This window comes from Apodemus sylvaticus, chromosome X (genome assembly GCF_947179515.1).
Source record: "Apodemus sylvaticus chromosome X, mApoSyl1.1, whole genome shotgun sequence".
NCBI classification, from domain to species: domain Eukaryota; kingdom Metazoa; phylum Chordata; class Mammalia; order Rodentia; family Muridae; genus Apodemus; species Apodemus sylvaticus.
In genome coordinates, this window is record NC_067495.1 from 64,130,959 (window position 1) to 64,145,862 (window position 14,904).

Consider the following 14,904-nt stretch of genomic DNA (forward strand, 5'->3'; position numbering starts at 1 on the left):
CCTTCTTCCTTCCTTCCTTCTTCCTTCCTTCCCTTCCTTCCTTCCTCCTTCCTTCCTTCCTCCTTCCTTCCTTCCTTCCTTCCTTCCTTCCTCCTTCCTTCCTTCCTTCCTTCCTTCCTCCTTCCTTCCTTCTTCCTTCCTTCCCTTCCCTTTCCTTCCTTCCTTCCTTCCTTCCTTCCTTCCTTCCTTCCTTCCTTCCTTCCTTCCTCATCCTTCTTCTTTCTTTTATATTTTTATTTTTTCAGATTGGGTCTCACACTATAGACCAGACTGGTCTGGAACTCTCATCAATCCTGCCTAGGATAACAGGAATGGACTACCATGCCTGGCTACCTTTCTTCATTTGCAGTGGGCCCAGAGAGCCCTGAGCTTGTTGGATACACAGACATCCTTTTCATTTCATATGGGTGAGTGTTTTTTTTTTAGTGCTTTAGTATTGATTTATCCAAACACTGATTTTAAAAGCCTCATTCATTCCTTAAAACTTTGTACTAAGCCACTCTCTGACAGTGTCCTTCCCCAGTGTTTTATCATTTAGCGATATTTCTCAAACCAAGAGTACACCTCAAGTATCATATAGCTGCAATGGGATCCCCGCATCATGACTGTAGCTACTTTTTAATGTTGAGTGAAAACCGTGTTTTAAAGGGTAGCCTGCATAGTCACCAAAATAACTCCATGCTGGCTGAAGACTCTCAACCTGATGGTAGTGTTCCCCAAACTAAACATCCCAACTAATTCCTATCCTTTACTTGGGTCTTTGAGAAATCTCTAGAAAATCCCTGGCCTACATTATGTTGACAAGATCTCTATTTGTCATGAAAATGTTTGATTTTGGTACTAAGCCTTCTAAACATAATATTGGCTTAGAGAATTTTATGATTAGAAAACAAAACTTGCATTAGCTTTATTTTACAAAAGGAGATATTTCTGTTATGATTGGCAGCATTAAAAACCCTAAATGAAAATGAAAACTCTTTAAATTTGACAACCTTTCAAACAGGAGAAAACAAACATTTCTAGTTCTAACAACAGCCAGAACTAGCTAGTTCCATTTACCTCTTCAGCATAGAAATCCAACTCTAACTCTCCTCATTTCTCAGAACTGTTCTGAGTGCATCTGCAAATTGTAGATCTCCAAAACACTAGTTCAGTTTGGTAAGAGCAAGGCAAAGAGGTCCTTGGATATGTTTTTCTCCTTTACGCAGTAAACACTATTTCAAACCCACTAAAATGGAAATTCACTAGAACTGCAAGACCTCACATGAAATAACACAGGATGAGAGTTGATTACAGCATTTGAAGCATCCTTTGTGCTTCTCTCTTACACACACACATACCCTCCTTTGTGTTCCCCACCCCCCAACGATTCTTCCCAGCAAAGAAAAGAGTCAGAGAAGGTGAAATTTTTTTTTGTCACAAAAGCCCACCTAGCACCAAGGACTTCAGAGAGATGGCTAAAGAAGTGATGAATGAAGTAGTGCAGAAAGTTTGAAAAGATTTAGGAAAAGATAAGGCCTTAACACATAATTGCACAGAGCAGCAAGAAGTCAGTAGGGAAAGCTGTGAGGGAGCAGCATATATGAAGCAGCTGATATCTGAGACACTGGAGAGGCATAGAGGATGGCCACAGGTTCAAGCTAGTTGCTCTAGTCCCAACACAACCCTCAAAGTCTTGAAGACCCTTGCTGGGGCCATTGTATCTGCACCCTGCTCCATGTAGTACAGCACCTGACCACAATAAGAGATTGGACCTATTATCACACATCTTCAAGAGAAAGCAGTTTCCATCTTTTCTCAGTGGTATGTGTGCATGTGCTCGTGTATTTGTATTTTGAGTGAATAAGACTGGGAAAGAAGTCCTCTAAACTTCCAAAGAAAGCCTCTAGCTGAAGTTCTTAGACTTTGACAGTTTGGGATATTGAATAGAATACTATACACAAGAAGAAAAACTCTAAGACTGATAAAAGTCAAGAAAGAAGAACAAGGGAGGATATAATTTCCAGGAAAGTAAAGATTAAACGAGACTCCAATGAGGAGGCATTAAGAGGATGCAGCTTCTCAGAAAGGAGAGGTTAGAAGAGAGTAGTCAGAAATTTCAGACCAAGGTAAACCCAGGGTTTTTGAGTTGAAGAAATCAGTGATAGGGCAAAACACTATTTTCATACATTGGTCCTCACTCCACTAAGGCAGCTGGTTGAATAAGAGATCTCCAGTAAGTTTGGCCTACTATGTTGTAACAGAAAGGAAAATAATTTTGAGAGCAGAGGCAGGACCAACAGAATGCAAAGTGCTCAACAATGCAGAGCATAGTGTACTAAGACAATACGCATCTCTGCCTTGGTCTATTGCTCACTCCTCAAATTCACTTTCTTGTTATGTTTCAATACAAAATGACTGCTTACAAGTCACTAGTTTATATGCTAAAAACATACAATGCATGGCAGGCCGATAAAAAGGTGCTTTAAAATGGCAGTTCTCTTTGGAGAAAGATATGGACCATGCCCTAAAATTGGCCCCTAGTGGGCTCCATAGGAGCAACTGAAAGAGTATCCACTCCAAAGGACTGATGATAAAGTTCTGACAATGAAACTGTTGGGAACAGTTTCAAGCTATCCTACCCTATTCTTACCCCATTCTCCAAAGCTGAACACCGTGATGCTTTAAAAAAATCTGGGACAATGGTTCCCATATTTACTTTTATAAAAACACATTATACTCATAGAACATTTTCTTTATTTCTTCTTTAATTTCCACTTTTTGGTTACATAGAAAGCACTCCATTCCTAAAACCAAGCAAGATGACTTTGAGGTCTGGAGTCTTGGGGATCACAATACAGGCTGAGTTGGTGATTCTAAGTAAAAATTCAGCTGCAAAACAAGACAAAACCCAAAACTGAAAAAGACCAGTTCCTAGGAAGTAGCCATCACATTTAATACAAACAGCTAGCTATCAGAGTATCAAGAAACAAAAGAAAGTGTTCTAGTTTGATTCTTTTCTCTTTTGGATGGCCACTGTAGGGCAAGAGACTTGCTTCAGCTGATGCTTTTCCACTAAATCATTTTCCAGGGCTCCCTGAACACAGTGTCAAAGTCTAGGGATGTGCCTGAACTCTCCTCACAGACTTCTCACCCACTCATCCCCACAGACAAAAGAGACTGATGCTGAGAACACACACAATCTAGATCATGGGCTTGTTCATTTTCCTACCTAGCTGTAAGTAGTAGAGTAAGCTGGTGAAAGGAATCATGGACTGGGAAATGTGTATGTTTATATACATGATAAGCTCCCTTCCATTTCTCTCTGACTACTTGAAAACATTGCTTCTCTGTTTGTGAATATATTTAGGTGTCAATAACTAGGTAGGTTGCTCATATTTTATTCAAAAATGTCTTTTGAAACATCTTCCCTGTTTTGTTAAGTCCCCCTTTCTCCCACCCCCTTATCCTCCTCCCTCCCACCCCAGACTCTATATTCACAAGTTAATAGATTAGTAACAATATTAGTAAGAATAGTAACAACAACAACAACCAACAACATTAATAATATTAGTCCCCTATATTGGTATAGCACTTTATGATCTACAAAGCGCTTTCACATCCATTATCTCATCTGTGCCACGATGCAACAGTCATCAGGCACATAGGCCTTAACTGTGCAAGGAAAAGAGATCAAATGGTATAAGTCAAGTGGTGAAGAAAGGGGAAGAAAAGGCTAGTAGTGAGGAATGTTGGAACTGTGAAGTGTTTTTTAAGTGGTGGAAGGGAAGGTTGAACCAAAATTATGAATTTAAAAAGTAATTAAAAATTGAGATTGATGTTTATTGTGTGATATCAAAAAAGTAGTCATCCTCAGACTATATGCAGATGGCCTGAATTAGTTGTTTCCACACATTGTTCAGCTTTACTTGATATTATATGTATTTAATCATAGGAAGAAAAATTTCATCAATCTGAGATGCCATTTTTAAAAATGACATTGGCATTGCAAGATCAACATTTAAAGAACACTAAAGCCATGTGGTGAGTGCACTTTTGACAAAACTGGAATAAAACATTTAGGAAACTACTTAAATAAAAGCAATCTTTGTATTCATTTATTATTAGTGTCAATTTTATAGCTATCTTATAATTTATCCAAGGCTATTATAAAATATATAAAACTGAGATATAAAGTATCAGCAATATAACTTTGCACTTTAAATTCTTTTCCACTACAGATTTTGCTTTGGAAAACAAACTTTCAAAGCAGCTGTTTTATTTCCTTGTACAAGGTTCTGTAAGTGTGTATACTCTGTCCCTGATGGACGTAGCTGCTGTGACCTTCAAGCTTTTCCAACATTGTAATCCTTAGATGGTGGAACAAACACATTTTTATTTTGCCTTGTTTAACTGTTCATATTTCCACACAGGATAGTAGAGTTTAAAACATTAAAAGAATGGATGGATAGATGTGTGTATGTATGCCTATATATATTTAATAATCATGAATGAGCTTTAAACTGTGGGGTGAATCTGTGAGATGAAGTAAGAAAATTTGGCACAATTCAAACATTATCCTTTGTTTTGGTAAATTGTATAACACAACATATTTTTCCACTGTGATCTATAGGTGCTATCCACAAAAGTGGGGATGGTTAATAGCAAGAATCACTGGAATGTTTCTAGTAAATTAACAGGGACAAGTCCCCCAAATACTCACAACCAAATGTTGATATAGAAGTAAAACTATATACAGTACAGTTACTTATTTGTAGTTTGGCACAATGTTTTCCATTTTTTCCTTGTGGGGAAACAGTGCATAAACTACTCGTGCAACTGTATGACTTTTAAAGTCTTTTACACAGAACATCAGATTAAAGTTTGATTTCAAAGACTTATTCCCACGATTTAAAATTCTTTTCTTTAAGCACTTACAGGTCAACATACATACCACAAAGCTTATTTTGAAAGAAAGAAAACACAAACATCAAATGTCTTTCTGGAAAATGTGAGTCTCTTCTTCAAATACAGGTAAAACCCCAAATGCTGTTTCTGCTTTTAGGAGATTGTAGTTGGAATTCCTGCAGAAAAATCAAAGAATTTATGCCATCTTAGTAAGTTTTAGTGTATGTCCCACAAAGGGATCATACCCTGTAAATATATTAACACCATACTAGATGTTGTATGATGCAGAAGGGTAGAGAAAGCACTCCTAATTGTTGTGCGCTGACAACTAATGCTCTTTTGTTTAAATGATCTTGGCTTTTTGTCTACATGACTTTTCGAATATGTTGTTCAGAATCTGTCTTTATTGCAAAGCCCTTCCATTCCAAAAATCATTTAAGAGCATTTTTTGTTGTATTTTCTTAATAAGCAAAAATTAACGTTGAATAGAAGAAAAACGTAGCCTTTGATAGAACTTATCCCTAGCTAAGCCACAATAAAATTGCCCGATATTTTTGGGTGGCTTAAAGGTATAGGGATTTCCATGCATTTTTCTTTTCTTTTTAATTTGAAAAAAGAGGAGAATGGGAAAGAGTCTCTCATGCAAAACTGCTTTCAAGAGGGAAAAATGAGGAACTCTGGGCTCAGCAGGTAATGAATAGGAAAGCCAAGGGTGCATCTCATCTCAGCCATTTTGGTGCAGTATTACCTCAGTTTTTCAAAAGAAGTTGTCCCAGCTTCATCCTTGTGGACCTGCTCTCGTTCCACGCGCTTTCCCTTGTATTTCTCATCTCGCAGGCCCTTGGAGCTGGACTTGTGACGATATAATTTTTTGTGTGTCGGCCCATTATTGCCTAGAGTGTTCAGGTTACTGTACTTTTTGTCAAAGAAGGCAGATCGAGAGTCCTCACTGGAACCAGGCATATCTGCATGACCAGGATCACCAATTGCTGCTTTTCCATTGCTTTTGCTCACAGCTTTGACTGACCTGTGATTCTTGGTAGCTCCTGAAGGCCCATTGTTAATCTTTTTCTTAGATTCTTGTGGTATCCCAGCCAGTATTTTGAGGGTTTTTAATTTTAGACTATTGGAATCAGGGGAGTAGAATGTGTTGGACTCCCCTTGTTGCTCCATGGGTTCCCAAAGGGGCTCCATGGAGGCCATCATGAATCTTTGCACATCTGCCATACCAGAGGCAATATTGGATAAGATATAGGACGGCTCTTGAAATTCTCGTTGGTCATCATCCAGAAGGTTGTTGGTATTAGTGACTACACTCATATCATTCCAGCCTGGCCTGCTTTCCTGTCCCAAAGCCCAATCTCCAGAAAGTCCCTTCTGACTTGGTATCTTCATAGGGGCAACAGGACCACCATGTTGAATACATTCAGTCAGTGTCTTTGCATTGGAGGATGTACTATTGGGTTGGCCCCCACTCTGGCTAATCCCAATTTGCATTTTCTCTCCATTGACTGCAGCCACATATTTCCCTTTCTTTGTTGATTTAGGAACCTGGCGGGAGGTTTTGCTAGGTGGCTTTTCAACTACTTTGTTGCTGGCCTTTGGAGATTTTTTCCTGGTATTTTTCTGAGAAGAACTTTGGCTTACAGCCCCACTCTTGCCAGGTGAAGTTTTCTTTCTTGATTTTGACACTTTGTTGTTGGTGCTAATTTGCCCAGCTGACTCATCAAATGTTGACAGGCAAGGGCTTTTTTGGAGCAGGCCAACAGAGTCCTCATCATTGAACATATGGAACTGAAACTGATGGTTATTTAGTGTAAAGCCATCATCAGCTTGGACCTGTTGTGAGAGGGTACTACAGTCCCACTTGATTTTTTCCATGGTGCTCAACGGTCCCAGGACACCTTCTTGGAATCCTTTCATTGTTCCTAGTGTTTTGATACTCTCACATCTGGTACTTTGAGGAGAAAGACTGGGGGTGTCCGGTGGAGACATTTCTGAGAGGGAAGAGTGACGGAACTTGTCAGGAGTGAAGTTGGAGATGTCGAGTAGGTCAGTGGATTCCTTTAATGGTGCTATCTCATCAATGCTCTGCTGGGTCACCAGTTTGGGGCTGCAGTGGGCCAGGAAGTCATCATTGATATCATCATCACCATCCTTTTCACAGGATTTCAAGCTTAAGGAACAATAATTGCTTGAATTAACAGAAAGGGGAGTCATGGAATCAAAGCTGAAGAGCCGGCCGTCATCATCTGTACTGAGTGGGCCCTGCTGGAAAGGAAAGCAGATCTCTCCATTATTAAAGTGACACAATTGATACAAGTCATCAGGTGGGAGATGCGAGTCCTGCACAGAGGCATACAGAATCTTGTTGGAACCGCTGTCACCACTAGTGAGGCAGACAGGACTGTATGTTATAGCTGTGAGGTTATTCTCCATGGAGACAACTTGGGAAGTTTCAAACTCACTAGGTTGGTTTGTGGCTATCTCCCTTGAGACTTCAGCCATGAACTCCTGGGAGTCAGATGTATCCTTGTCGGGCCACAAATTTCCATAGTTGCTTGCTTCAATTTTGAAGTTCTGAGATGATTGTTGCAGCTGAGAATCAGAAGTCGAGGACAGTACACAGTCCTGAGCAGACTGAAGAGATACAAATGCCTTTTCTGTTTGAGTGAGGCTGCCTTCAGTTTGCTCTGCAGAATGGTTGGTGAAGTATGAGATACTAGTATTATTTGACAAGTCAGAAGCATCTAACAGTGTTTGCAGATACCCTCCGGGAATAACAGGTATATTAGTGGCGACATTGGCAGATGAGAGAGGCATTTCAGAAGAGCAGGTGGTTGGTAAGAAAGTGGAATTCTTAACAACTTTTGTCTCATGAAATTCAGACATATGGGGACCGTTTGAGGTTCCAGGAGTGACTTCATTTTTTAAATTAGCCTTGGAGGATGGGTCTTCTGAAACAGGGCTCATTTGAACAACTGGTTTATTTTCTTGTCCAGTTTTGATTTTTTTGGACTTTAATCTAGCTTCGCTTTTAAATTTAATTTTGTTAAGCACTTTTCTCTCTGGCCCCTTGGACTCTGGATCTTGGGCTTTGATTTTCACCGAGTCGGGGACTATGAGGCCCCGCAAATGTGACCCATTGGCACAGCTTGGGGCAGCAAGAGGTGCTGATTTTGGCGTACCTTTCAAACCTCCTTCTTCTTTGCGATTACTAGCTTGTTTCTGATCACTGCCGAATGAGACCTGCTTACCACTTGCCGAAGCTTCCATGGATTGGATCCTTTGAATCCTGTGTCTATTGCCAAGCTTAGATTTTCGCTTGCGAGCAGGAGGCAGGAACGACACCTCAAAGCTACCTGGCTCAAAGCTTTGCTTTTGGCATAAGGGTGTTTTGACGGAGTCTGTGTTGCTGTTTTTCTGCTTTTTCTTCTTTTGCCAGAATCCTTTCAAAGGTGATAACTTGGCATACTTACTGAGCTGATTCTCACTCAGATTCACTGTTGTCTCGCTGGCATCTACCTTACTTAGCTTCACTAACATGTTCTTCTCACCTTTAAAGCGATTGATAATGATATATTTAATAATAACAGGGGGCTCCTTCCGTGTTACTTTTCTTCTCTTTTTGGGACACCATTCATCATCATCTTCTTCTTTGGAGCCACCCGGAGGCCATTCCTTTCTCTCATTTACTTTTTCCCCCTCTAGTGAATCAACATCATATAGATAATCTTCACTGTATCTGACTTTTCTCTTGGCTCGCAGCCCATAGTTCTGCTGGGAGGATGAGCTTCCAGAATTAGTGTCCCGAGCCATATAGCGGCTACAGTCTTTGATCTCCCCCATGGCATCATATGAGACCTCAATGAAGGAACTGTCATCGCTGAAATTCCCTGATGTCTCCAGGGAATTAGTAAGATGGTCAGGCTTTAGGTTCTTAAATTGCTCTACCTCAAGACCACTACATGGTTTGTTGTTTAATGCAGGCTTTTCTCCATTCTCTTGTTCATCTTTTTTCTCTATACTTTTGTCTTCATGTACTTCCTCTTTGCCTTTCTTCTTGTCCAAGTTTTTATCTTCTTCTCCCCAGATGATGCTCACATCAGGGACCTTGAATTGAGAAAGATCACTGCTCGGCTTGAGGACTCCACTCTTAGATTCCCTCTTGGGACACGTAGTAAAGACACTGGGGAAAAAATTGAATTGGGCATCTTCCTGCATCAGAAGAGTGGTCTTGTCTCGAACATTGTCCTGAAATGACTCATATCGAATTTTGAGGGAGCAGACATCACTGCCCAGGGTTGACTCATCATCATCGAACATATAGTTCTCCACATCTTCTTCAGAGAAAAGGTTAACAGATAGTTCATTCTTGGAACAGAGGTCAAGTAGCTCAATCTTACTCTCACTAATAAAAGTCTCAAAGTAACCCCAATCTTGATTGGAATTTGCCAGCAAAGCTTCTTCCGTGTTGCACTTATCTAATAGTAATGCCTCATAATAACTTTTCTGAGTTGGGTCTTCCAAGTCGATGTCAGGTTTCTCAGATTCTCGTCTATCTCCTGCCCTTGATTTATGCAAGGGGAAGCCTAACAGCTGGTCTGAAAGCAGCTGCTCTCCATACTTGATGTTTTCCCCAGCATTAAGGCATTGAATCCCGATGTCAGAGACTGCACATGTTTCGTAATCTTGATTTAGATCACTGACTTTCAGACTGATTCCTGGTTCAGGGTCTACTGCTTCTTTTGATTCCATGAAGCAACCTAAGCAAGTCCGGCTTGGCTGCATGAGGCAGTCTCCATTCAGAGCTGACATGCCTGCAGGCTCCATTATGGCAAATGGAGCTTTGTCACACTCATTGGGCAGTGACCATGTGTTCAGGCCCTTTGCAACTCCAGATGTGAGGGAGATGGCATTCACAGAAGCACTATTAGCAGAATGATCAGGTGCTTCAATCATGGCCAAAGGAGATGGAGGGCTCTGCATACACGGCTTCTTAGATGGCAGAGGAAGAAGACCCCTGGGAAACATTGGGGGCTCTTTTTGTACCACCGGTATAGACTGGATTGGAGTAGTAGCTTCTAGAGCTACAAATGACTTCATTGCCGCATCCTGGTCCTCTGAGTCTAGAAAAAAGGGGTAAAGAGGCAGGAATGAAGTTAAGGCTCTTAGATGAGACTCAAGTCTCTTTCCCTTGATTAGTTTTTAATATGTGGACATAATATAATAAACTAAGCCTCTGTTTATCTAGCTTTATGAATTAACACCTAAACATTAGAAAAACAATTCTAATTCAATACTGAACATTTATATATGACAGCGCCCGTGCTGCCACGGTACCAAGTATCGGGCGTAGGCCTGGGGGATTAACAAAAAACACAGACACGGATCATTCAGTAAGGAGAATGCCAAAGCTTTACTGAGAGACCAGTAATATATATACTAGAGGCCAGGGAAGGGAACAGGAAAAAAGAATTATAGTCATAAGTCAGGCACCTGGGAAGTCCATGCCACACCGGGCAGGAAGGCAGGAATCAAGCTAAGCCACGGGATGTTTTGCTCTCAAGAAACCTGTGCAAACAGCTCAGCTGGGGGCGTTGAGCCAAGCTCGCTGGTTCCCAACATATATACATGAAAAATAATCATTTTTTTCACCCAGGAAAAGGTAGAGCCCCCATCAGAAATGAGGACAGAACTGGACTGATCTGTCAATTGGAAAGCCAAAGCTTTCAGAGGGGAAGATGCACAGGAGGCCATTCATGACTTGAGCTGTGAGATACATGCTCATCCTTGAAAAGTTAAGTTAGAGAAGTTCCTAGTGAAACTATGAAAGTCTCACATCAGAACATACTTAAAATTTACTAGTAATTTTGACACATTTCATTTAACAAATGACAAATGAATCTGACAGAGCAAGGGAATTTATCTGAGATCTTTCAGAGATTCTTCTAGTTCAGTTAAAAATCTGGTATAATACAGTTTAGATTTACATGAACTTCAGATACATTTTGGATTCAACCCATCTCAGGTTTCTATATAGTCAAAATCCACATTAATAAGAAAAGAAAATTAATAAGAAAGGAGAATGTATATCATCATTAAACTCTCTTACCATTTTCTTTGACCCCATTAATCAGATCGTTTTCTCCGTTGTCTGAGGCAGCAATAACTTTATCCTGTTGGTTATCCATGAATGTAGCCTCTTACTGTTTCATTCCAATTTCAATGTTGTACAACCTGCACATTTCAAATATAGAGTGTCAGTCATTCTGTTTGTCTTATTTTCTATTTTACATGTTATTTCAGCTATACGGTTTGTAAAATGCTCACTGGGATCTGTTTTCTAGACTGGCTTCATACTTCTGTTTTTGTTTAATAGCTTAGACCTATTATATAAGGTACACATTTTCTATTAACAACTATATTATTCAAAACTGAAGCAGGATGAAGCAGGAAAACGCACAAAATTAGCCTGATTATAGTTGCCCAATTAGAAAAGATGTAAAGTCTAGGATAATTTTAAATAATATGTATATATGAGGAAATTAGTTTTGTTTACTTTGTTTCTACTTTACATGTCTAGATGTTCTTTCAAGCAAACCAATCCAATATATATATATATATATATATATATATATATATATATATATATATACATATACATCATGCTTAATATCTTTTTATTAAAATATAATTTTATCATTTTCCTACATCCCCCTTCCTTCCTCCAACTCCTACCTTGCCCTGCCCCTGCTTCATTACCTCTCTAATACCTGGCCTCATCTTTTTTTTCCTTTTTTTAAAAAATTTATTGATATATTTATTTACATTTCAAATGATTTCCCCTTTTCTGGACCCCCACTCCCCGAAAGTCCCATCAGTCCCCTTCCCTCCCCCTGTTTTCCCACCCAACCCTTCCCACTTCCCTGTTCTGATTTTGCTCTATACTGCTTCACTGAGTCTTTCCAGAACAAGGGTCCTGGCCTCATCTTAATAATATATGTATATCTATTTTTGTATCTGTACCTATATCCCTATCTATAATTATATAATCACACTTATTTTCTCTTTGCTTTAAATTTTTATTTCTGAAGTTGAAAGAGGTAGAGGACAACTTAATTTCTTGAGTTAGATGACTTCAATAGAATTTTGAGAGCCATCTCTTAAAGTCAAGTTTTTATCCCACACACTAAGGCCATGTGCCATCATACACCTGTAATCTCAGCACTCAGGAGGCAGAGGTTAAATGCAAGGTCAGTCTAGTCTACATAGGAAGACCCCGACTCAAAAGCAAAGCAAAATAAAATGGCCTTCACTGATTCTCTGGGACATCCCTTTCATGAGACACCAGGCATATCCATTACTTTCAACCTCACAGGCCTGCCTGGCTGACTCTGGGACTTCCTTTTCTAGTGTCCACCAGGTAAACCCACTCATTCCCATATGACAGACCTGTCTTGTTACTCCAGGACTTCCTTTACCCTTGTAGCTAGGTAGGCCTATTCTTCCCCACTCCATAGGATACATGGCTCCTCTGGGAGCTCCCTTTCCTGCACCACCAATTGACTCTGCTTCTTTCAATCCTATAGCTTCAACTAGCTCATCTGGAACATTCTTTCCCTGTCATGCTAGGTAGTTCCTGTTCCTTTGTGAACTGCCCAACATGACTGCTGGGAATGTAATTCTGGTACTCTTTAAGAGCAGCTAGTGTTCTTAACTCTCTAGTTATCTATTTAGCCTGTACATAACAGTTTAATAACTATACAGAAACGATCAACCATACAACCCTAAAAATATTAAGAATGAGAACAAAAAGATGATCACAAAGAGACTTGAAAGCAGTGGTTCCCAAATTGTGGATTGCTACCCTTTTAGAAGGCCCAATGACCCTTGCACAGGGGTTACATAAGACCATCAGAAAATATAGATATTTATAATTCACAACAGTAGAAACATTGCAGCTATGAAGTGACAACAAAAATAATTTTATGGTTGGGGGGGGGGGCTCACCATTAAAGGTTTTAAAGGGTTGCAGCATTATGAAGGTTGGGAACCACAAAATCTCCTTTTAAAAATATCCATGCACACCAGGCGGTGGTAGCCTGTAATCCCAGCACTCTGGGAGGTAGAGGCAGGCAGATTTCTGAGTTTGAGATCAGCCTGGTTTACAGGACGCGCGCATGCATACACACACACACACACACACACACACAGAGAGAGAGAGAGAGAGAGAGGGAGAGAGAGAGAGAGAGAGAGAGAGAGAGAGAGAGACTGAGACTGTGTTGGAGAGATTGGAGAAGCATCTATAGCAATTCCAGGAGGAGGATGGCTGAAAAGCATAGTCACCTTCTAACTTCTGCTATTATTTTACTGCCAAATACTTCATTTCTTTTATAAGTGCTTTTAGCTTTCCCCACTCCTGTGCCTAGCACCCCTTTATACTCTCTTTTCAATAAGATTCCTCTTTCTCTGTGATCCCTGTGACAACTTGGAAGAAAACTTGTTCTTTAATAGGTTTCATTCTCCCTACTCATTCTGCTGGACATAGTTGTTTCCTGACTCAAGCTTGCCTTTGCCCCAAGGGCAAAGAGAGTTGGAATGACGACAGCCATTCCTGGAACAACACCACACCTATCCTATGGCTGTTGAGTCTATCTTGACAAAAATCCTAATATCAGTCTTTAGCTTGTCCCTATCAGACTGTTTCATAGATGTCTTTATCCTGTTTTACTTTATGATGATTTGGTTGTGTTTGCAGAGGTTACTAAGGTCCTCCAATGTGAGTGGCCATCAAGGTAGGCTTCCATTCGGAACCCACAGAAATAGCTGAAGAAGTTCTGGCAGGGGTTTACAGTGAGTGGGACCCGTGGAGTTTAAGATAGAACTGATCACTGAGATGTAGGCCTTGCTCAGACATACTGGCATCATCTTTTTTTTTTTTTTTTTTTTTTGGTCCGGCACTGGATGTCCAGGGCTGGCAGTCAGATCTGCTGCCAGAAAGGACATCAGAATCACCAGCTGCTTCACCATTGGGATCTGTGCCACCTAGCACTTTTGGCTTTGTTGGGAACTGTGGAAGTTCACGTGCAAGGCATGTCACCCTCAAAAAGTGAGTCCATCAGGTCCTTCTTGTCCAGTGTGGACTGCTTGTCCGTTAACACCATCTCTTATGGGCTCTGCACCAAGACTCTGATGGCTATGCATCCCGTTGAGCCCAGGCTCTGGTTACATTGTGCTGCTGGAGCCTAGGCTCCCAACTCAGAGCAGATGCTGCTACAGCATTCCTACTGCTTCCCCCCGCCCCCCGCCTCCATTTGCCTGTAAAATCTCCTGCTGTAGTATGGGTACTTGGCTCGACTAAATGGGTAGGCGCCGTTTTAGGATTGTATCAACAAAGAAAGGCATCACAACATAATTCAAGAGCTGGCAGGCTTCTTCAAGCTCAGGCCTTTTATCTTTATATTTAACTTTCCTCTTCTCCTTTAATCTTTTACCTCCTCTGTCTGTTTTGGAGTATACTGTCCAGGTTTATGGGGATGTTGAATTACAATAGAATCATATTCATGCTGTGGGTCTAAGCAATCTCATATATCAAATTTCATAGTGCAGACCCATGAATGGGAAACTGACTTGGCCCTTGTAGGTGATATTTTATCTTTAAACTGTTAATTATACTCTCCCAGGTCTTTAAACTTGAAGTCTCCTAGCCTGACTTTTTTTTTTTTTTTACACTTTTAAAATATTTATCACAGCAGTACTCACTCTCGGTGATTTCTCCCATCTTACTGCCCTACAGTTGGGCACCACTTGACCTGAATCCCATTGAAAGGATCTTATCATTCCTTAATTGGTGTAATTCTTTGTGTAAGGTCTAGGACTCATGGGTTTTCCCAGTCCAATTTGGTGTATTTATTGTTGTTTTCCTTATTCAGCTCATGTTTAGCCAATCATGTTGGTGAGTTTTTAATGAGTATAGCTTGTGACATTCCTAGGAGACTCAATCTCTTCCTGATC

General features: G+C 40.4%; 1 protein-coding gene across 1 annotated transcript; it reads right to left on the reverse strand.

The window, feature by feature from the left end:
- Positions 1-4,101: 4,101 nt before the first annotated feature.
- Nexmif (neurite extension and migration factor) lies at positions 4,102-11,081 on the reverse strand. Its single transcript, XM_052170829.1, has 3 exons — positions 11,003-11,081; positions 5,636-10,016; positions 4,102-5,063 (listed from the first exon to the last, which is right to left on the reverse strand). Exons 1-3 carry the CDS (start codon positions 11,079-11,081, stop codon positions 4,970-4,972), a joined length of 4,554 nt encoding a protein of 1,517 aa, XP_052026789.1. The 3' UTR covers positions 4,102-4,969.
- Positions 11,082-14,904: the final 3,823 nt, after the last annotated feature.